Source organism: Aquarana catesbeiana, linkage group LG01 (genome assembly GCF_042186555.1).
Source record: "Aquarana catesbeiana isolate 2022-GZ linkage group LG01, ASM4218655v1, whole genome shotgun sequence".
Lineage (NCBI taxonomy): Eukaryota > Metazoa > Chordata > Amphibia > Anura > Ranidae > Aquarana > Aquarana catesbeiana.
The window spans coordinates 402,219,173-402,244,102 of NC_133324.1; the positions used below are offsets into that span (position 1 = coordinate 402,219,173).

Sequence of the window (24,930 nt, forward strand, 5' to 3'; positions counted from 1 at the left end):
GCAGTGGCCAATGACAGTCCTCCCCCTCCTGCAAACAGGGGCCGCTCCCCCAGCAGAACTGCACCCAATCTCTCCCTCATCACAAGAGCTGACGATCACAGCTACAGCAAAGTTAGAGAACCAAACAATGTTTCCCATCTTTTACAATGTGTGGGGGCACAGTGCCTCCCCCTCAGTGCAGGTGCAGCATGGGGAATTCTGAGATTGGAACGCGTTTTTTTCTTGTCTCACTGATACTTCCCTGCGCTGCTCTGCTGATTAGGAGGGATTTGAGTGCCGGAAAAAGAGGCTTTGTGTGCTAGGGGGTCTAGAACATCAAATATACTCTTTATGTATAATCATTGTATAAATGTGCACCAAATAGAGATACATTTGTAACTCTTCCAGCATTTTATAAAAGAAGTGAAAGCATACCTTAAGATTTCTTAAGAGGGCCCTCCTGAAACTTTCCAAGCAGTAAATCAAAGGTACAATGTCTTCTAGTGTTTTGATTCAGAGGCTGATACACATTAAAGTGGAGTTCTGCTTAAAAAAAAATAAATAAAAGTCAGCAGCTACAAATGCTGCAGCTGCTGACTTTTAATAATCGGACACTTACCTGTATCAGGGTCCAGTGATGCGGGCGTATGAAGCCCTGCTCGTCTTCCCCTCCTCTCTGCGGCGCCGGCATTGTAACTGTGGGCGCCCAGCTGTGGCTTCATGCGTGAGCTGCACCGCGCCGTGACTGGCTGGGCAATCATCTGGGACCTGCGACGTGTCCCGGATGATTGCTGAGAGGGAGGGGGGAGAGGTGATCTCCCTTCTGGTGCCGCAGTGCGCCGGGAGGAAGTGGGAGCTGGAACCCTCTGAAAAGAGGGTACCGGCTCCCCTCCCAAAAAAATGACATGCCAAATGGTAACTAGAAATTGTGTCCTGGCGCCTGGGCTTTTGTCAGCCCATTCACTGTTGCAGGGATGCACAATTTGTATCGCCCAAAGCCCAGGACATGCAGTTCTGGGCGCCGGGCAGGTAGTTTTTTTTTTACACTTATCACTGCTGTGGATAAGCAGCAGAGCTCACTTGTCAGGTGGAAACATTCGGGTGGTTCTGCTGCCACCTGATTGCTTCCACACATGCGGGTAAAGTTCCCCCCGCACGTGCTCTCCCCCCCGCTTGCATAGTGTATCTATCTCTATAGATATATATATATATCTATAGAGATAGAGATCTCTCTCTCTCTCTCTCAATGTTGTAAATAACATGCTCTTTACCAGGGTGCTTATTGTCTCAGCACTTTCTGGTTGCTAAAAGCGGACTGCTGGAGAAACTTGAAGTAGACAGACACACACCACAACGGGATACCAATCATTTACTTCTTTAATGTGGTGCAGACAGATAAAGTACAGGAATCCACAGATAAGGTTAACATCTTTCAGACATCCTTGTGCAATCAATCAGATGGGGCTACTGTTAGACCCCTCCAAGACAATATGTTCACCAAAAAATACACTACAATCATTATTAGCAGACACAGAAGATACAGTTTACTATGCTCAGTTATCAATGGACACAGGAGTGATCATTACGGAGTGCTTACTGTGTTCATTCAGAAAAATAAAGGGCCCCTTTCCCTACTCTCATTTCTGACAGCTGACACATCCCCCTGTGTGCCCGGCGAGAGAGAAAAGCCAGCAGCGTTGGCGGGGGGTGATATCAGATGTAAGCAGGACAGGGTGGGAGATCAGTGCAAAGGGGCAATTACAGGAACGATGCACTGTGTGTCTCTCTCTCCAGCACCTAAATGCTGGCTGGAGGGTGAGGGGCAGAAACCAACTTTCAGCTGCAGGAAGAGCAGCACAGTGCATCGTTCCTGTAATCGCCCACCCCCAATGCCCTGATCTCCTTCCCTGTCCAGGCCCCTCTGTGTGCCTGCGCCCCCTACAGGAGGACTGGTGCCCCCCAACCCCCCCCCCCAGCCTTTTGGCAGCCCAGCGCACAGGCAAAGCAACAATTTTTTACAGTAATCAGTATTTGAAAGCATAACTACCTCCTCAAATCTCTCCTGATATTTGGGAAGCCAAGCTCCTTTACTAAATCCATCATGCCATACAGTAATAAAAAATTTGTTTTTTTGTAAATGTATGAGTTGTTAAAAGTGCTCTTTTCAATTCTGTGCTGCTGCCTGTTTATATTGTGGAAACTAAAGAAAACTGGACTATATTTTTTTGTATTATTTTTTTTTTTAACATTCTGATAGGGCGTACACACGGTCGGACTTTGTTCGGACATTCCGACAACAAAATCCTAGGATTTTTTCCGACGGATGTTGGCTCAAACTTGTCTTACATACACACGGTCACACAAAGTTGGTGGAAAATCCGATTGTTCTAAACGCGGTGACGTAAAACACGTACGTCGGGACTATGAACGGGGCAGTGGCCAATAGCTTTCATCTCTTTATTTATTCTGAGCATGCGTGGCACTTTGTCCGTCGGATTTGTGTACACACGATCGGAATTTCCGACAACGGATTTTGTTGTCGGAAAATTTTATCTCCTGCTCTCCAACTTTGTGTGTCGGAAAATCCGATGGAAAATGTCCGATGGAGCCCACACACGGTTGAAATTTCCGACAACACGCTCCAATCGGACATTTTCCATCGGAAAATCAGACCGTGTGTACAGGGCATTATTTATTTTTCATGTTCCTATCCAAGTTGTACTTGTAATGGTGTATATAACAAAAAGTATTACAGAAGTCACTTCTAGCTGGAGTAATTGTCATGGTTGACTTACTCCATTGTTGCACTTTTGAAAAATGTATTTTTTTTTTAAGTTCTTGATGTTAAATTTCAGCTGATTTAATTTGCACTGCATGTTATGTTTTTTGATTTACTAAAAAAACAATTGTACTTGTGATGTATAATGCCACATTTTTGTATGTCCAATGCTTTTGGAATAGTGTCAACTTTCTGTGGGTGGAATTAGACCCCTCTTTGAGGGTAGTATTGCACCCCTTTCTGTGGGTTGAATTAGGCTCTCGTGGGTGGAATGCCCCTTTCTGAGGGTTTGAATAGGCCCCTCTTTCTAGTACTGCACTGTTAACCGCCACTTAAAGGGTGGTGTTAAAAATCGCACCTTTTTGTAGTTCCTGTTTCGTTTGTGAATTGGACTTAACAGATTACCGCACAATTTTTTGCGATAATTGCCGACAATTTTCTTTTCCCCTTGCACTGTATTTTTACATTTTTTTTCATTAATTGGATTTTATTTACCGCATGCAATAATTTATGCGAATGAGTGAGTGACATGATACCCTTGCCACATGCGGTAAAGCTTAGTGAATTGACCCCATAGGCTGTTATTAGCATTTTTTGGCAGGGGCGTTTTCTGGCTGGGAAAAAAACCCCAGAATTAGTAGGTTTTCAGAGGGGTTAGTGGGTTTTTCAACTGTAAAAATGCTCTAACTCTCATAAAAGATTAAAAACGTGGCTGTTCAGCGTTTATCAGTGTTTTAGAGCCATAAGCTTTTGTGGCAGTATAGTTTTGCTAAAAATAGCTAAAAACGCTAGAAAATGCTAGTGCAAATACGCTGCAAAACTCATGGGATTGCACGCAGCCCACACCCCAAAGAAAGTTTTATATATAATTATTAGAAAATATTCCCCAAAATACAACCTGAATAAGAAAAAACACACGGAACAACATATTGGCATAAGTAATGGCCGCGGCACTTTATTGGTTTGCATTAATCATAAAAAATTTCAAAAATTATTTTATTCAACCATAAATATTCAAGTAAAATGAAATCTATCTATAAGCTCAGTTATTAGAACTCGAGCCATAATAATTAAAAGAAACATTAAATGTCCCCCCTAGAAATCCAGGCTGACCATACCACATAAGTGCCAGTGACAAGGGAGGGAAGGGAGGGTAGCTCTTTTACTATGGCTTGACTAACTGTGAAAATTCCTGTCAAACAAGCTTATTTATAGGGGATCTAAGGTTTTCCAGAAGCTTCCACAGCTTTTAATTGGTTAAAATTATTCTCCTCATAACTTTTAAAGTGACAGTAACCTAAATACCTATACTGTAATACCTGACATAAAATGTATGAGATTTGAGCGGGAAAATACCTGTTCCCTCCTTTTACATTCTACAGCTAACGCTACTGCCATTTTTATAACGTTCAGTGTGCATGAGGCCATAGGATAACATGCTGGGGAGTTTACTGGCTGTAGAAAAAATGGCTCAAGCCAAAAACAGCTGCTGTAAAAACTGTCCAGTCTGCATGAGGCAGAGTTTTTCAGCTGTAAAAACACTCTAATGGCCATACACACGATCTAAAAATCGGACGAAAAATATCGCTTTCTAAGAGATCGTACGATAATCTGAGCTTTCGAGAGCCGATCATGACAGTTCGTCCGATATTATCCGATCAGACAAGCATGAAAATGTTTCTTGTACGATACCAGATCATACAATTTTCGTTTAATCAGTACAGTTGTTGTCCGTAAATACAATAGAAATACACTACAACACGCGACATCACTTCTGATTTTTTATTCTGTCGTAACTTTAGTAACCTCCCCATTTATGATACACGACTAGCATGCAAAAAAAAAAAATGGAAGATCTGTCGTCCGATTTTTGGATTGTGTGTACGGGCCATAACTCTGCTATAAACCTAAAAGTGCTGAAAACCCTGGCTATTCTGCGTTTATAAGCCATAAGCTTTTGTGGGAGTATAGTTTTGCTAAAAAAAAAATGCTGCAAAACTCATTCTACAACTACAGCTGTCTAACAGCTAACGCTAATGGCGTTTTTATAATGTCCAGTGTGCATTAGGCCTAATGGTCCATACACACGATCTAAAAATCGGCCGAAAAATACTGCTTTCGAAGCAATTGTACGGTATTCGGATCGTTAGCACAGAGCTTTCGAGAGCCGATCACAACAGTTCATCTGGCAAACATGAAAATTTTACTTATACGATACCAGATCGTACAATTTTCATTTAATCAGTACAGTTGTCGTCCAAAAATACAATAGAAATACACTACAACATGTGACATCACTTCCGATTTTTTATTCTATCGTACAAGAATTTTCGACACTTTAGTGACCTCTGTATTTTTGATATGCGACTAGCATGAAAAAAAAAATAAATAAAAAATGGACGCTCTGTCGTCTGATTTTTGGATCGTATGTATGGGCCAAAACTTAAAAATGCTGAAAAACCTGGCTATTCTGCGTTTAGCAGCGTTTTTGAGCCATAAGCTTTCATGGGAGTATAGTTTTGCTATAAAAAAAATGCTGCAAAACTCATTCTACAGCTACAGTAAAACCTTGGTTTGAGAGGCGTTTTGCAAGACAAGCAAAATTTTGCAATAAAGTTTGACTTGATAAACAAGCGATGTCTTGATATACAAATAGCGTCATGTCCCAACTGAGCATAAAAGAGAAGAGAGGCTCCTCTAATGCCCCGTACACACGGTCGGACTTTGGTCGGTCATTCCGACAACGAAATCCATGGATTTTTTCCGACGGATGTTGGCTCAAACTTGTCTTGCATACACACGGTCACACAAAGTTGTTGGAAAATCCAATCGTTCTAAACGCGGTGACGTAAAACACATACGTCGGGACTATGAACGGGGCAGTGGCCAATAGCTTTCATCTCTTTATCTATTCTGAGCATGCGTGGCACTTTGTGCGTCGGATTTGTGTACACACGATCGGAATTTCCGACAACGGATTTTGTTGTCGAAAAATTTTATATCCTGCTCTCAAACTTTGTGTGTCGGAAAATCCGATGGAAAATGTGTGATGGAGCCTACACACGGTCAGAATTTCCGACAACAAGGTCCTATCACACATTTTCCATCTGAAAATCTGACCGTGTGTACAGGGCATTAGTGTAGCAATATGGTTACATTTAGTGTCGGTTCACACTGAGGCAGCACGACTTGCAGCGCGCCTGCCTCAGGCAGCCTGGACACGACCGGAGCGGCAACTTGAAAAACGACTTCTGTATAGAAGTCAATGCAAGTCGCCCCCAAAGTCGTACAGGAGCCTTTTTCTAAGTACAGTTCCGTTGTACAGAACGGGACGCGACTTGTCAGGCGGCTAAGTCGCCTGACAAGTCGTCCCAGTGTGAACTGGCACTTAATGAAGGTACAACATTTAGCAACATATTGCTACATTTAGAGCCACCTCTCTTCTCTTTTATACTCTGTAGCTCCTGTTGGTTTTTGCTTCTAATCCCCTTGCGAAAGCTTCCATTTGTGGATGGAGATTTTAGGGTTACACAACCTATCGTATTGCTATAATCTTTTTATATGGACTATAAACTGAAGGATTTATGAATAAATGGTTGTGGAACAAATTATTTGTGTTTCCATTATTTCTTATGAGGAAATTTGCTTTGATATACAAGTGCTTTGGATTGGAGTGCATGCTTCCGGAATGAATTATGCTCTCAATCCAAGGTTTTACTGTACAGCTAACGCTAATGGCGTTTTTCTAACGTCCAGTGTGCATGAGGCCTTAGGGACAGGATTATAGGCAGGTCAGGTGCATGCTATAAGCTTAGTTTCATGCAGAGAATACCCATGAATGAGCCCTATACATGTATAAGAAACGTTTGTAGATGTCCAGGTGTACAGTAGACCTCTATTGACCCGAGTGTGTGAATAGGAGAAGCTGCATTCACCGTGTGAATGTAGCACGGTCTGCCAGTGACCTTGTCCCTCATACACTGAGTCACATTCACCTCAGAGCAGAGACACGACTCGCGTAACGTGATTGGCTGTTGGGCCCACACCTCCCACAGCGCGTGTACAGCATTCCCTGAGAATACTACACCAAGTACAGTGTAGAGCAACCACACAGCATGCAGCCGTGCCCTCCCTGCCATGTGCTCTGCTGACATAACTTCCTCCCGTCAGCTGACAGCCATCCACACACGCTGTACGGCGGCGCTCATCAGTGGGCTCAGGCTGCCCAGTTTCTCGGATCATGCAATCCGCGGCCGAGACGGATCACAGAGACGCTAGCTGGAGCTCGGCTGTAAGTGTTCGCTCAGGGGCGCCGCCTGCCTGCCGCTCCAGCTCCTTATCTTCACGCCGCCTGCTGCTGCAAATCCAGCTGCCGCCGCTGCTATAAGAGGAGCGTCTGTGGAGTCGCCTGGAAGTGCACGTCTCCTGTGTCCCCGTACAGAATCCCCCCCTCAGCACTGTCAGTGTGGATGAGCGCCATCTGCTCCCTTCTAGAGACCACAACCCCGGGATTATAAAGACAGCATTGCCTGCCGCGTCCAAACCTCCCTCCAGCCGGCTCTCTGGGGGGCGCAGCGAGATGAACAGGTCGTGTCAGGGGGTTGGCTTGTACCTTCTGTTATTACTGCTCCTTCCAGCTTGTCTGCTCCGGGTCCATGGTGAGTAGAGGGAGCCGGCCTGTCACCATTCATCGGGACTGCACGGCTACCAGGGGGTTCATCTGCTACCAGGTGATGGTGGGGTGGCACCCATTGCTGTCACGTTTGCCTTATCTCTTCCATGGCTGCTGTTATAGGGGGCTCCTACCCATCCATATTCATGTGTCTGTATACCGGCCTGACCCCACACTCCATTCATTATTTCATGTCTTTGTTATTGCTAAACAATGGAGTACGGACGGAGAATGGCTCATCTCCTCCATCATATTCCAGATAAAGAAGGGGATCCGTTCAGCTGATGGAGCAGATCGTAGGAAGTGAGGTGTTAATGGCTAATTAATAGCTAATTGCGGGGGATCTGTTCAGCTGATGGAGCAGATTAGTGGATACATCCGATCATAGTAACTAAAGTGTTAATGGGATCTGATGCATCTGCTCAAATGGTAATTAAAGGGATCTGCTCAGCAGGCACATCAGATCACAGTAACAGAATAGATCCCTTTTAAAGAGGAAGTAAACCATGATGGGTTTTACTTCCCTGCAACGTAAACTCATAATGGGCTAGTATGTGTTGCATACTAGCCCATTACGTTGCACTTGCAAGCGAAGCTATCACTGATTAATCCCTCATCCTTCCGGCTCTGTGACTGGCCGGAGTTGTGTGATGTCACTCCCACGCGGGAGCCATGGCACAAGTCCCTTTAGAGAGGGCATGACTGTGCCCTTTCTTCAGTGCGCATACGTCTATGGTACATATCTCCTAAGCCATGCAGGTTTAGGAGCAGTTTCCAGTGAGTTGCCACCTCATCCCTTTAAACCCGAACATGCAAGTAAGACACCAAGTGAGTTTAATTACCACCTTAATCGGCCACAGAACCTGTGTAATTCATGTGTTCGGGTTTAAAGGGATGAGGGGGCAACCCTATTTCCAGTACCTACAGGTAAGCCTTATTATAGGCTTACCTGTAAGGTAAAAGTGGTGTAACTAGGTTTACAACCACTTTAACACTTCAGTTACTGTGATCTGATGTAACTACTGAGCAGATCCCTTTAGCACTTCAGCAGATCACAGTAACTGATCCCTCTCCTTACCCTTTAACCCCTCAGTTACTACGGTTGGATGTACCTATTGAGATGATGCCTCTTCACTTTTTAGCAGATGCATCAGATCACAGTAGGACCCTTTTCACACTGCTGGCAGGCCGCGTTGGCGGTAAATCGCTGCTAGTTGTAGCAACACTTTACCATTGTCTTAGCAGTGCTTTTCGGCTGCTAGCAGGGCACTTTTAACCCCCACTAGAGGTCAAAGAAAGGGTTAAATGCACCCAAAAAAGAGCTTTGCGGGCACTTCAGCAGCAGTGCCCATTCATTTCAATGGGCGGTGTATACACTGCTCCAAAGATGCTGCTTGCAGGACTTTTTCTCATGTCCTGCAAGTGCACTGCCCCAACCTGAAAGCAATCAGGCTTTCACACAGGGGTGCAGGAGAGGTGTTTTACAGGTGCTATTTTTAGCCCTTTAGCACCTGAGAAACACCTGTGTGAAAGGGGTCTAACAGGCTGGCCATACATTCTACAATTTTCCTTTAGATTTACCAAAACCTTATAATATGAGGTCAAACCTACACTTTCAATTTGTGTTCAACTAGACAGGCCCTTGCACTACATAGTTGAAGGTAAATCTAAAGGAAATTGTATAATGTATGGTTATAAGTTAAAGGGATCAGCTCAGTAGTTACATTACTTCATAGTAACTGAAGTGTTAAGGGGTCCCAAATGCGATCTATTCAGTGCATCAGCTATAATAAGTGAAATGTTAAGGGGTAGCAAAAGGATCTGTTCCAGTAGATTGTACCAAAAGTATTGGGACGCCTGCCTTTACACCACATGAACTTTAATGGCATCTTAGTCCGTAGGGTTCAATATTAAGTTGGCCCACCCTTTGCAGCTATAACCGCTTCAATTTTTCTGGGAAGGCTGTCCACAAGGTTTAGGAGTGTCTATGGGAATGTTTGATCATTATTCCAGAAGTGCATTTGTGAGTTCAGGAGCTTAGTTTTAATGAGAAGGCCTGGCTCAGTTTCTGTGCCAATTCATCCCAAAGGTATAACACTGGGTTGAGGTCAGAACTCAGTGCAGGCCAGTCAAGTTCCTCCACCACAAACTAGCTCATCCATGTTTGTGCACTGGTGTGCAGTCATGTTGGAACAGGAAGGGGCCATCCCCAAACTATTTCCACAGTTAGGACAATGAAATTGTCCAAAATGTCTTGGTATGCTGACACCTTAAGAGTTCCCTTCACTGGAACAAAGGGGCCAAGCCCAACACCTGAGAACCGACCCCACACCATAATCCCCCCCACCAAATGTGCACTGGTCCAAAGACATGGATGAGTAAGTTTGGGGTGGAGGAACTTGACTGGCCTGCACTGGGTTCTGACCTCAACCCAGTAGGATACCTTTGGCATGAATTAGCGTAGAAACTGCAAGCCAGGCCTTCTTGTCCACATCAGTGCCTGACCTCACAAATGTGCTTCTGGAAGAATGGTCAAACCTTCCCATACGCACTCCTAAATCTTGTGGACAGCCTTCCCAGGAGAGCTGAAGCTACAAAGGGTGGGCCAACACAACATTAAACCCTACAGACTAAGGCTGGGATGCCATTAATGGCTGTAAAGGTAGGTGTTCCAATACTTTTGGTAATAGTGTAAATTGGCTCACAGGTAGGCTAGGTTTCCACTATTGTGAGCTAAAGGCTGCACAATTTTTGCCACGACTTGAAACCATGCCTGTGTATTGAGGTCTATGGTCCTCAAGTGGCATCAAAGTGGGACCAAAGTGCAGAGACTACTTTGAAGTTGCTGCAACTTGAAGTCTCACAGATATAAATGGTACTTATTGGAAATCATGGTGTATGACTTGTCATGCAACTTGGGACTGCAAAGTCATAACAAGTCGCACTAGTGGAAACCTAGCCTAACTAGTGTATGTCTGGGTTCTCCAGACTTTCCAAGCAAAGGGCCAATTTACTGGCATTCAAGCTTTAGAGGGTCAGGCCTGTGGCTAGTGGGTGCAACCCATTCAGTTATTTTTCTATTAAAAAAAAAAAAATCAGCAGTACACTGTCTTCCAGTGAATGGCTGTGCAGGTGGTGAGGGGGTCTGATCATTGGAGGAGAGTAGGCTGAGTTCTCGGCACATTTAGAAAACTGACAGTGTTGTGCTCTCATGCCTAGCATGGCATAGTGTGGTACTGATTTCTTTTTTTTTTTTTTTTTTTTAAAGTAAATATCTGCCCTGATCTACCTCTGACCAAAGCAGTCCTCTTTATTGCTGGTGACTTTCTTCTGTCACTAGCACAGGCAGGAAAGTGGCACGCTTCTCAGTACTTTGCTTGGCTAGTTGTAGTAAAAGCTTCTATTTTAGTCCTAGGATCCAGCGTGATCACATTGCTTCTATGTGGAATTACTGGCTGTCAACGAGAGTGACAGCCTCATGTGGTTTATACTCCCAGTGCCTTCAGTGGGTGCAAGTCATTCCTTCTGACCCCTGGAAGGAACCTTGAAAAGCAGAGAACATGTTTTTTTGTCCAGAAAGGGTCTCAAGAAGCAGAGAATTGCTATCCAGATACTTGGGTATTTTAGGCTCTTTAGTGTCCAACATAATTCTACTAGTCTACAAAGTATCTGGATCTCTGTAGTTGTGGTGATTAAACCATGACCAGTCCAGCATTCTCTTGTACTAGACATGACCTGGCGGGCTTCCTGCATGCCAGATTAGGGTTGGCTTCACAAGAAAGGGGGATAATGCTGCATCACTACTTAATAAGACAACACTTGCTACTGTTGCATCAGACATTTGGAAAAAAATGTTACAATGTGAATGCATGCTGACTGCACCCCTTTCCTGGACTGCTTTCATCTGTATTGTTCAACCCTCTCTAGGAATAATTCAGATTTTTGCAGGCTGTTCTATACTGGCTTTCCCATGTATTCACTGTCCCTTGGTGGATTTATTTGCTATAACAAGCAGCTTAACCACTTCAGCCCCAGAAGATTTGGCTGCTCAATGACAGGCCAATTTATGCAATACGGCACTGAGTCTCTTTGACAATTTGTGCGGTTGTGTGACGTACCCAAACAAAATTGACTTTTTTTTCATGCAAATTGAGCTTTTTTTTTTTTTTGGTATTTTATCTGTGGTTTTTATCTTTTGCACTATAAACAAGAGCAACCATTTTGGAAACACTATTGTACTTTTTGCTATAATATCCCAAATTATTTTTTTTAAAAGCAATTTTTTTTCCCCCTCAGTTTAGGCTTGTGTTTTCTTCTACACGTTTCTGGTAATAAAAATCGCAATAAGCATATATTGATTGGTTTGTGCAAAAGTTAGTGTCTACAAAATGGGGGATAGTTTATGGCATTTTCACTTTTTTTTTTTTTTTTTTTTTTTTTTTTTTTTTTACTAGTAATGGTGGCTATCTGCAATTTTTTTATCAGACTGATATTGCGGCGAACAAATCGGACTGACCATTATACAGCGATCAGTGCTATAACAATGCACTGATTACTGTATAAATGTCACTGACAGGGAAGGGGGTTAACTGTTCCCTAGGTGTGATCTAACTGTAGGGGGATGGGACTGTCTAGGAGAGACTAGTCTGTGATCATACTTAGTATGAACACATGATCTCTCTACTCCCCTGAAAGAACCAGGATTTGTGTGTTTACTAGGGTTGTCCCGATACCACTTTTTTAGGACCGAGTACAAGTACCGATACTTTTTTTCAAGTACTCGCCGATACCGCTTACCGATACTTTTTTTTTAATGTCACATGACAGTTTTTTTTTTTTTTTTTTTTTTTTTTTTTTTTTTTTGAGGGTGGGGTGGTGGTGGTGGTATAGTGAACGGTGTCTGTGTGTGTGTTTTTGTTTTGGTTTTTTTCATTTACATTTATTATTTTTTACAATTTTTTTTTTATTCTTTATTGCACTATGTGTGTGTTTTTTTTTTTTTTTTTTTTTTTTTTATTTTTTTTAATCAGCCCTGTTGGGGGGCTTTGGTGAGATATCAGGGGTCTTAACAGACCTCTGATATCTCCCCCTTGAGACAGAGAAATAGACTGAGGATAGAGATTCCCCAGTCCCTTTCTCTGCAGCGTCAGCTGCACTGAGAATGAATGGAGAACACAGCAGCTTCTCTCCATTCATAAACTGACACATTGTAATCACAGAAGATTACAATGTTTCAGTTATGTGAATGGAAAGAGTCAGCTGACTCTCTCCATACACACAGCGGAGAGACAGCAGAACGGAGGGGACAGACGAAGAGAGAGGGGGACAACGGAAAGCCGGAACGGATGGGGACAGCGGAGGGGGACAGAGGAACGCATGGGGACAGCGGAGGGGGACAGAGGAACGGATGGGGACAGCGGAGGGGGACAGAGCAAAGAAGGACAGCGGGAGGTGGACAGAGGAACGGAGGAGGACAGCGGAGGGGGACAGAGCAAAGAAGGAGGACAGCGGGGGGGGGGACAGAGGAACGGAGGGGGACACAGCAATGGAGCAGGACAGCGGAGGGGGACAGAGGAACGGAGGAGGACTAAGGAGGAGGTGACAGTCAGCGGTGATCGCGTGTGGGGGAATTACAAGCACCGATCACCGCTGTATGTCACTAAGCAGCTGAAAGCCGCGGGGGGGGAGAAGCTTGTAACTCCCCCACACGTCCATCACCGCTGACAGTCAAGGTATCGGCGGAAGCATCGGGAGCATTTGCCCGAGTACAAGTACTTGGGCAAATGCTTGGTATCGGTGCCGATACCGATACTAGTATCGGTATCGGGACAACCCTAGTGTTTACACACAGATCCTGGTTCTCGCTCTCACGAGCAATTGCGGGAGCCCCACATGAGACCTTTGCTCCTCCCCTCTGTAGGAAACATTGCGCCAGCCATCTTTAAATTTCCTCCTCCCCTGCTGGCTCCTCAGTTAGTAGCTTCCTCCAGAGGAGAGACACCACCTGGAACCAAGCCAGGGAGGCTCAGGCAGAAAGTCCTGAAAGTGGGCAGAGGCTCTTTGGACTGGGGGGGGAGGAAGGAAGAGACACTCTGGTTTTCACCACTAAGTGCTGTAGATGGAGGTGTAGGCCCAGTGAACGGTTCCAGACCTGCAGCAGCAATGTGGTAAAGCACAACAGTGCAGAGACCACGCTGGGCTCTGGGACCGCATGGTTCTGCTGCAGGACGCTGAGAAGGAGCCAGGCATGGGCCGGAGAAGGGGCTGCAATTGCTGTGGAGATAGCACCGCTCCAGTGGTGGCACCAGTATGTTGGAAGTTGAAGGAAGGGACCAGACTGCTCCAGCCACACTAAGGTAAGGGGAACCTAGGTTGGAGTTTCTTGCCAGAACCCCCCTGGGGGGGGGGGGGGGAGAAGAGTCCCTCCAGTGTCGCAGTTCATGGGGCCCCTGGGGAGGCAAGTCCATATGAGAAAGGCTGCAGCTTACTGCAGAAGGGGGCTGTAAAGTAGTAATTTAATGCCTGTGGGTTTTTTGTCTTTCAGAACAAAAGGGACAAACCCAGACCCCCTCATAGCTCTAAGAGGAGGTGCCCCTCCTGTAAGACTACACTCGGACTCCTGGGGATAAACACTCTGTAGAGAATGTATTAACAAATTAGTACAGTAACATACCACTGAGCAGGCAGTGAGCTAGCGGCATCAGTAAAGTAACTTTCTAGTACGTTTGACTCCTTTAAAACCTCCTTTATCTCTACATGACCAAATGTATGAAGGCCTAGGAGAACAGGAAAAGATTTTCCAGTCATGAGAGGTTTTAGTAGAGGCAATAAAAGAATGACAGGACCCAGAAAGGAAACTTTTTTTTTTTTTTTTTTTTTTTTTGCTGATAAACATATACTTACCCCTCCTTTCCAAGTAAAATTGCTGTATGACTTGTTGGTTACACTGGCACTTTGTCTAGCTCCTCATGCTACTCATGGGAGATTTTAATGCTGTTTTGGACCCTGTATTAGACTCCAATGCCAATAGGCCAGCCTCAGTAGACCTCGCTCCTGGCTATCCATGTCAGGTCTGGTTGACCTATGGCATTGGCAGCACCTTAATGTCGCGTCCTATTCTTATCTTCATCACATAAATCAATTCTAGGTGAGTATTTATTTAACATTTAGCAACACTCCCTTGCTATGGTATCTACTTGATTCTGAATATTTAGCGGGGGGAACCTCAGATCATAACCCACTCTGTCACCTTGACTCTTCCAATGGAGAGGAGGCTGGAAATTATCGCCAGGGTGGCTGCAGGAAGATCAAGTAGTTGCCCAAGTACAATCCTCCATGGAGGCATGCTGGTTGACTAATGCGCACTCTGCTGAGCCGCCATTGGTATGGGGCGCATTTAAGACAGTGGCAAGAGGAGTGCATCTCTACCAGGAAGGAACATAGCCAGGAGGGTGAGCTCTGGCCAGAGTGCAAAAATACACGCCGACTCCCCACCAGAGGCAAACTATATGTCCCTGCTGGAGATGCAGCGTTCTGTGTCCCTACATTTTACGAACCTTGCACATACTGAGTCTAGGCCAAGGGCAGAGTTTATCTTTGCTGCATATAAGAATGGCAAGCTATCAGCCAACTTGGTGGCAGACCAAAGCTCCAGTTAGCATGCCAGTTATAAGAAAAAGTGGGTGGGGTACTGGTTACAGAGCTGGCCGATTATTTTGCATAAATTTGTACACTACTCCATTATTCCCCTATTCCCTCATGATTCCCAAGACTTGGATGAGTTACTACAAGGGCTTTCCCTTCCTACATGGTCAGATTCTGATATTGCTCTCCCAGACAATAGCATTTCAATATTGGAAATTGAAGCGGCTATCCTAGTGTTTCCACCCCAGAAGAAGGCTCTGGGTCCAGATGGATTTCCGGCAGACTTCTACAAAGTATACATGAAACAGTTAGCCCCTAGACTGAACATGCTTTTTGCTCATTGTTTGGAACATGGGGCCCTCCTGGCTTCTATGATGGAGACCTATATGGTACTACTCTGTAAGCCTGGCAAGGATCCCCAGGAATGTGCTTCCTATCATCCCATAGCACTGCTCAATATGGATCTGAAGATCCTCACTAAGGTGTTGGCATCCTGTTTGCCAGGGTCATCCTGTCCTTGGACATTGACCTGACGGGATTCATGCCTGGAATGTCAACGGACACAAATTTGAGGAGGCTGTTCACTCACCTGCAGCTAGATACCCCAGACTACCCAGCCAAAGTCGTATCTAGACATTGCAAAAGCTTTTGATTCTGTCACTTTGGAAATATTTACATAAGGTGTTGGAGGGTATGGGTTTCAGTCCTGGATTCTGCCGGTGGAACACATTGTTGTATAGTGACCCTCGGACAGCAATTCGGCTGAGATTCTCCCTCTGACTTTGTGATTGGGTAGAGGCACTAGGCAAGGTTGCCCTCAATTTCTTTTTGCTCTAATGATGGAGCCCATAGCGAGAGCTCTTAAGTAGTCCAGAGGTAGGAGCAAATGGGGTGGGAAATATTCAAGTGTCCTTGCATTTATACACTGATGACTTGCACCTGTTCCTCAGATCTGGGACCGTCTCTCTGAGCAGCCCTATTACTAAACACATTTGCCTCCTATTTGGGCCTACGGGTGAATTGGAGCAAGTCATCTATACTACCCCTGGGTCCTGAAGTTCAAAATTTGACTGATGGCCTTCCACTGCAGTGGGTCTCCATCACTTATTTAGGTGTTTAAAATCACTGCCAACATTCAGGATTACATGCCCCCTAAACCTCCACCCACTGATAATACAACTTAGAGGCCAATAGCCTCTTAGCCACACAGGTGGCTAAGAGGCTATTGGCCAGGCTTATCTGTTTAGGAGGCATGCAGATCCTAGAGGGTATCGGGGCACACTCCATAAGATCAGTGTCACCGTCGCAGGCAGAGAGCTGGAGCACTGCCGGAACAGGTTTGTAAAGCGGCAACATGGTCCAGCTTCGCCACTTTTGTAAGACGCCATAGGGTGGACCTTTGGTCTGCTAAGGGTAGGTGCTCGATTATCCTCTCAAATGGCTGTCCTAAAAGACAATTGGGGGGGAAAAAATGAAGTTGCTTACTGGTAATGTTCTTTCCTGGAGTCTTTCAGGACAGCACAGGTACCCACCCAAATGTATAAAATACTTGAGATTTCCTTACAGGAAATGTGATAGTTTTGACTATGTGTATTGTATATGTTGTCTCCCCAGCGGACTGGAGGTGCTCTTTAAAAAGAAAAAAAATTAAAAGATGACTGGTGTGGTGTTTTCTACAGAGGGGCGGAGCCAAGGTCTCTTGGGTGGCTGTCATGAGAGAATCTGGGAAAGAATGTTGACAGTAAGCAACTTCTAAATCTGCACTTATTCTAGATGGCATCAACAAGAAATTCTAGGAGGGTGTTTTCCAAAAAAAGTCACTTTCAACGCTAATAGGTCTTCCAAGGTGTGGAGTAACAGATGTCAGATAAAATGGTGGTGTGTGTATGGTATCCCAAAACTAGGTGGATGCTGCCTTCCTCAGGGATAATCCGAAAGGAACTACAGGAAAAAACAAAATGGAAGGCGAGCACACCTAGTGCATTACCAGAGATAATTTAATAAGACCTTTTTGTATAAAAGTGGGCACTGACAAAAGGCTATAAATGGTGCATGGACATGCACAGAACATGGTGTACAGCTAACGTGTTTCAGGTGCGCACACCCTTCCTCAGAGCTAGGCTAGTCTTGTACACCATGGGCAGTCGCTTTTATAGGGAATAGTGGAATTGACTTGTGTGTCAAAGATCCACACCCTCAAAGGGGTGGGAAAAAACAAATTAATTATAAAAAAAAGTATATACAGTGGGGATGGAAAGTATTCAGACCCCCCCCCTTAAATTTTTCACTTTGTTATATTGCAGCCATTTGCTAAAATCATTTTAATGTGTTTTTTTTTTTTTTTTTTTTCCCTTAATGTACACACAGCACCCCATATTGACAGGAAAACACAGAATTGTTGACATTTTTGCAGATTTATTACAAAAGAAAATGAAATATCACATGGTCCTAAGTATTCAGACCCTTTGCTTGTGACACTCATATATTTAACTCAGGTGCTGTCCATTCCTTCTGATCATCCTTGAGATGGTTCTACAACTTCATTTGAGTCCAGCTGTGTTTGATTATACTGATTGGACTTGATTAGGAAAGCCACACACCTGTCTATATAAGACCTTACAGCTCACAGTGCATGTCAGAGCAAATGAGAATCATGAGGTCAAAGGAACTGCCTGAAGAGCTCGGACAGAATTGTGGCAAGGCACAGATCTGGCCAAGGTTACAAAAAATTTCTGCTGCACTTAAGGTTCCTAAGAGCACAGTGGCCTCATAATCCTTAAATGGAAGACATTTGGGATGACCAGAACCCTTCCTAGAGCTGGCAGTCCAGCCAAACTGAGCTAACTGGGAGAAGAGCCTTGGTGAGGGAGGTAAAGAAGAACCCAAAGATCACTGTGGCTGAGCTCCAGAGATGCAGATGGGAGAAAGTTGTAGAAGGTCAACCATCACTGCAGCCCTCCACCAGTTGGGGCTTTATGGCAGAGTGGCCTGACGGAAGCCTCTCCTCAGTGCAAGACACATGACAGCCCGCATGGAGTTTACTAAAAAAACACCTGAAGGACTCCAAGATGGTGAGAAATAAGATTCTTTGGTATGTGTGGAGAAAACCAGGCACTGCTCATCACCTGTCCAATATGGTCCCAACAGTAAAGCATGGTGGTGGCAGCATCATTCTGTGGGTGTTTTTCAGCTGCAGGGACAAGATGACTGGTTGCAATCGAGGGGAATATGAATGCAGCCAAGTACAGGGATATCCTGGAAAAACTTCTCCAGAGTGCTCAGGACCTCAGACTGGCCGAAGGTTTGCCTTCCAACAAGACCCTAAGCACACACTAAAATAACTCCGTGACTCTTCTTGAATGGCCCAGCCAGAGCCCTGACTTAAACCCAATTAAGCATCTCTGGAGAGACCTAAAAATGGCTGTCCACCAAGGTTTACCATCCAACCTGACAGAACTGGAGAGGATCCCGAAATCCAGGTGTGAAATACTTGTTGCATCTTTCCCAAAAAGACTCGTGGCTGTATTAGATCAAAAGGGTGCTTCTACTAAATACTGAGCAAAGGGTCTGAATACTTGACCATGTGATATTTTAGGTTTTCTCCTCTTTAATAAATCTGCAAAAAATGTCAACAATTCTGTGTTTTTCTGTCACTATGGGGTGCTGTGTGTGCATTAATGAGGAAAAAAATGAATGATTTTAGCAAATGGCTGCAATATAACAGTGAAAAATTTAAGGGGGTCTGAATACTTTCCGTCCCCAGTGTTTATATTTATTTTGCACTAATGTAAAAACTACCGAATCCATATCAAAAGCCTATATACAAAACTCCATTACACAAATTCATTCAAATCCATGATATATTTCACATTCAATTTAGTCAGATGAATACAGGTGTAGGATCACACAAGCAAAAAAGATGCAGGATGGATCAATCCATATCTCTCCTTTTACATGCCTGAAGTAGCTGGGGGAGGGGGGGGGGTGTGTCCAAAAACCACCTGATCGGAAGCTTCAGAATTGCCAGGAACGGGGGGGAGACGCCAACAGACGCCAGCAGGATCATCTCCACTGTAGTGTGCCGATCAGTGAACACCTGATGTCACACAGGCACCTTGCCAGAGCCCAGGGTACCAGCTCAGTGCCAGGGGGAACACACTTCCTGGAAACTCAGGAAGACGCGTGACATCACTTTCGGGGCAGGAGCAGTGCAACAGTGTCCCCATGGACATGAATAAGCAAAGATGGATAGAGGAATTTTTTTATTTTTCAAAAATGAACAATTCTGACAACTGGACCACTAGAAAATGGTAAAGGGGGGGGGGGGGGAATAAATATAAAAAACTTATTGCAATGCATTTTGCACAACGATGATTCCCCAATGTGTAACAATGAAAAGCGCTGAGCCTTTGAGTACGTGAAAGCCAAACCTACAAAAAAAATCTACGTTTTTGTTGCTATAGTAATTGCTAATAGCAGCTAGTCATTAAGAACAATGGTAGATGGAAGTAAAAATTGTAATATGAAAGTAAAGAAATGTACACAAATGCTTGGATGAAAAAGAAGAAATAAGAAACCAGGATATGTTGGTATGAGCTCCTGGAAGGACACCCACATGAAGGTTAACAGAAGGGAGAAGAGGATCGGGGGTGGGGGTTACATGAGTCTGAACATCCAACCCCACATTCAGGCCCCTAGGTGATGAGGCTCCTAAGCGATTTAACCAAAAAAGGTTTTTCTTCTACAAAGTCTCTGAAAGTGCCTGCCAGTATCGGTATCCTCACCCATAACCTCCCAAGCCAAGTAGCCTAAGACCAGATAATTCATGTTGATGGGGGGAAAAAAAGTAATGGTAGTGGTTGTGTGTGGTTTTTTTTTTTTTTTTTTTTTTTTTTTTTTTTATGAAGGCCACAGGGGCACATCAGACAATATATTACAAATTGTAAACCATGGTTGATGAAATGCCGAATGGCATGTGTTTGGCCATCACTACCTGTAACCTGCTTCTTCCTATGCCACATGTATTGGTATGCTCCACAGTTGGCCACACTTCAAGTTACCCCTTTGGTCAAACTGCTCCAACACTGGTTGGCCACAGTTTTGGGTTTATGGACTCTGCTTGGAGTAATATGCCCCCCTTAAGTTCTTGGGTCTATGGAAAATTGCATTCGGGCGTTCTGGAATAACATTGGTCAAACAAGGATCTTGGTGAATACCCCAATATTTTTCTATGATCCGCTTAATGGGAAAGGCCTTGTTTGTGTACTGTTTAAAAGTCACATCAGAATGGCTGCAAGTACCAGTATTTTCCTTTTTGACAGCCATTCCCATCATATTTGGTACACCCCACTTCATGCTGGGAATTCACCTTCCCAGCGAACTAAGGGTATTTCAGCCGTGTGTGTGTGTGTGTGTGTGTGTGTCTCTTCAATGGTGGCCGGATCATAGCCCTTTTTCCAGAAAAAAATGTTTTACTCGGTACACTCCTACTCCTAATCTTTTAGACGAGAGCAGGTTCTTTGGAGCTGGCAAAACTGACCAAGAGGTAAGCTTTTGATCCATCAGGGGGTTGTGATTGCTGCGGGCATGAAGGTATGAATTACCTGCTGCTGGTTTGAAATTGGTACGAGAAATGCATGATTCATCATCCACCATCAATTCAAGGTCTAAAAATGCCACCTTCTGGCTATCCAGCACATGAGTGAATTCATTCCCAAAGGGATTCTGACAATGGGCCAAAAAATGCTTCCAACTGGCTATCCTCAGCATCCTAGATCAAGCTATCATCACTATAGTGAGCATGAAGGACCAGGTTCGCCCCAAATGGATTATTGGAGCAGATGTGAAACTGTTCCCAATACCCATAAAGAGATTGGCATAACTTGGGGCGAACCTGGCCCCCATGGCTGTGACCTTTTGGTTTGTCTTTAATGCACATCCTGAAAATGCTAAGTAATTGTTTGGGTGTATTTGCTGGAACGCAAGATGAAGGAAGCTTGCCTGGGATGTACATTTTCAGGAGCGAAAAAATATTGTACAGGCTGCAGTCCAAATTGGTGCTGTATGTAAAAGGAGGCCACGTCCAGTGACAGCCAAGGATAGTGGGCCAAAATATCAAATATATACCGTGAATCATGAACATACGATGGAAGCCGGACCACCAAATCTTGGAGAAAATGATCAATATAGCTTCCCATAGGGATAGCAAGGCTGTCTATGCCTGAAATGATGGGCCAACCAGGGGGGTTGGTATTTGTCCTATTGGATTTTCAGGATGTGATACAGAAATGGTGTAAGTGGCTATGGATAAAATGGGGAAATGACCCAATCATTGTATGCTTCATCCACTAATATGAAGCATACTTCATATATGGACCAACCGGATCACCATCCAACTTCTTGTAGGCACTGGTGTCTGGATGCTTCAGCTAAGTAGTTAAGTCTATCTTGTATGACAAGACTACCCCCTTATCTGCCTGTCTGATGCTCACTTCATCATCATTTTGTTTTTTAAAAGAGTCACTCTTATCAGACCAGGACATGGAGGAAGAATAATCCTTTTTGACCCCATAACAAAGTTGTTCCAACTCAGAGTAAACCGCATCATAAAAGGTAGGAATGTACTTGCCTTTGGCCCAGTGGGGATGAGAAAACAGATCTTTGCCTGAAATGAGTATGAGCCATGGGAGCCAAACTGGCATAACTAGATGGAATTTTAGCTGCTGACAAGTCGGTTCACTGAGCTCCTTCAGACAAAAACTCTAGCATTTGCAATGCCTCATAGTCATGGTCAATACTGATATGATCTGGGGTGATGGGGATAAGTGGTATTCCCAGGCTCCTTATGTTTTTGATAGGAAAAAAGTTTGAGGGTATAAAGAACTCAAACAGGTCAGGGCAATTGGGCAGGGCAAAGTTAAGGCCTTTATGTAGTAACCCAAGTTCTGATTCACTAAAAGGTTGTGTGTGGTCTTCATATTAAAAAAAAAAAAAAAAAAAAGACAAATTTTAAAGATTGGGTATGTGGGGTGTTTTTTTTTTTTTTTTTTTTTTTTTTTTTTTTTTTGACACCACCCCATCCCCACCCCCCCTGGTGGGTGTACTCTTCAATAAAGGGGGTAATGGTAAATGGATGGGCACTGGTGTACATTCAGGGTGATTAGTGGATGATACCATTTCTGTACTACCCCCTACAATGCTTGAGCCCTCAAATGGGGTATTCTCCACGAGGATGACAGTTTATTGTTGAAGTGCATGAACCGCAAGATCTGCTTGTATTGTGCCCTGGTCATGGAGGCAGAGAACAAGGGCATATGGTGAATTGGGTCAGTGGACCAATATGACTGCAACTCACTTTTTAGTTATGCCCATGTTGAGGGAAGGGCCCAGAAAGAGCCTAAATTCGGAGACTGTAATTGGTCTCCAATCTCTGGCAAGGGAGGACTGGGGAATAGTGGCGATGTGTTGACCAGCGTACAAATTGCTTTGGTCCACAATAGATCTATAGAGATCTTCAGTGAATAAAAATAAAGTGGTGTAAAATCAACTTTTTTTTTTTTTTTTTTTTGCTCAGATGCAGTGTAGTATTTTAAGGTGGGAATTGTCCTTGCATAACTTGTCTTTATTGATCAGTAAACAATGCTATAGGTTGTAATGCTTGGCTTTTGTCCATTTCTAGCTTAGGTGTGTGTCCTGTCCATTTTTTGTATGGATTTGTAAAAGGATATTCACTCTTGTTAAACCAAATCACAATGCACCCTCTAAGAATTCTTTGTAGCTATAGGCATATGTAAAATGTTGTGCCCATGGCAGCTTTGGGAAGTAGGGAATCTTCTTTCCCTGTAGCCATGTGGCATGAAATGGACATCCTGGCAGTTCAAATCTCTCACTAGGCCATGGAGGCACTACATTGAAGCTTGTTTTAAAGGCACCTTTCACAATGACACTTTTGAGCCAGGACCCCAGCAAAAGTGGGTTAAATGTGGAGTGAAGCTTCATGCTCTTGAATACTAGTGCCAGCTTCATTGGAAGTAATGATTCGGTGAAACTTCATGATTTTGGTCTGAATGCCATCTGTTTCAGTAGATCTGTTTTGTAAGTATCTTTCTTGTATGTCTGAATCTGGCACCAGCCGCTTAACTCTGTGTAGTGACTGGTATTTGGGACAAATAAGGCTTCTTGTTCGGCTACGAGCTTGGCAGACACTGAAAAAAAATGACAATGTTCGCTGTATATGCTCAATGTAGACGATTTTACTATAAGGGTGCTTGTGGCAGGATTAACATTTCTTATTAGCGTTTGTCGCTCTCTTGGGTTTCCCAGGAAAATCCACATGTTGCTTGTACATTCCCTTGCTTTAAATGGTCATGGTATGGGCCTTCTAACCAGTGGCTTTTTTTTTTTTTTTTTTTTTTATTTCCTTTTTAGTATGTCTGTCTTTTCAAATAAGTGTTGGTCGGAAAATTATTGCAGGTTTTAAACTGCTCACGTGTGCTACAATTTTTGTAACACTTGTGCTGTGCCAGCAGTGCATTAGGCACTTCATGATTGAAGATATCTGAAGCAAGGAATGCATGCTCATAACAGACATGGCCATGCTATCAGTAAAGTGCATAAAAACTTTATGGACTGTGGCAACCCTGGCTCATAAAAGTAATATTCATGCCACCCACATTTTTATTTTTTGGCCCATGTGCTGAAATAAAAGGCTCTTCTAGCCACATTTAAATGGCATAGATGGAGGAATCTCCCCTGCTGGGTATCCTAATAGTCGACACCCTTGGCTGTCAGAATATCCAAACAGATTAGATTGAGGTGCTATTTTGGCTAACCATTTTCCACCTGCCTGCTCAGTAAAATTTTAGTTGAGCAAAGTGGTACGGGGGGGGGGGGGGGCGCGTGCAACACAGGCTGGGTTCACACTGCGGGTCTCTCCGCATCCAATTCGCATAGCAGGTGATTGGGACTGGCTCTCCATGGAGCTGATTCACGTGGCTCCGGTGTGAATTGCACAGGAGTCCTTTGTGTTTTTTTTGGTCCCTTTTCAGATCTGAATTCAGGCTGAAATCTGACCTGAAACGGTGAATGGGGACACACCGGAACTCGTGCTGTGAGCTGGAGCGTGCTGCAGTGTGAACCCAGCCTTTAACTTTTCCCCAGTTTCAGCCTGAATAGGCTTTCAGGACAGCTGAGTGACTCGCTCTGACAGAACCTTCATAGAATTCACAGGGACGCTACTGGTTAAGTCATCACTGTCTTCCTCTGGTTTTGTCAATTGGTGTTCCTTGGAAAAGAGCATTGCATTAGACCTATGGTGTGGGGTTACAGTCCTATGTGCTGTCTTGTCACTTCCCGCAGGTTTAAAGTACATCCATAGCTTGTTTGGCTGTACTTCTGTGGATCCCAGGAGTGGAGTTTGTTCTGCACTCCTGTGACCTGTTTTCAGCTGACAATGGGCTTAAGTCTGGATGTGAGCATGTCAATCCCCCCCCCCCCCCCCAAACAATACCAGGCCACATGCCCTCAATATGGGGGGTGGGGGTTCTTTGGGGGCTCCCAGCTCCCCATTTGAAGGATTTGGGGGTACATTTAACCCCCTACTCATTCACCAAAAAAGCATCAAATGCACGGTTTTAGACAATTTTTTTATTAAAAATAAAGTAACCCCCCCCCCTATGTAGTTCCATCGTCAATCGCAACGCCTGCAGGACCTCCAAAGGATGGTTCCTGTCTGACAGTTGGTGACGTCACCTGGTGGCACCTCCCCTTGGACATCAACTGGTGCATGCTGGGTCAATGACATCACAAGGATGCGGTGCCACCAGGTGATGTCACAGGGTGGCCCAGCCCCTCTAGC

The 24,930-nt window shown here is 44.4% G+C and overlaps 1 protein-coding gene across 1 annotated transcript in view; it reads left to right on the plus strand.

Moving 5' to 3' along the window:
* The first annotated feature begins 6,815 nt into the window (after nt 1-6,815).
* The window catches only part of VLDLR (very low density lipoprotein receptor), a 102,572-nt gene continuing 84,457 nt past the window's right edge, over nt 6,816-24,930 (plus strand). Inside the window, exon 1 of the mRNA XM_073634913.1 lies at nt 6,816-7,416. Coding sequence (XP_073491014.1) covers nt 7,338-7,416 — 79 coding nt within the window. The 5' untranslated portion in view covers nt 6,816-7,337. The remainder of the gene's footprint in view (nt 7,417-24,930) is intronic.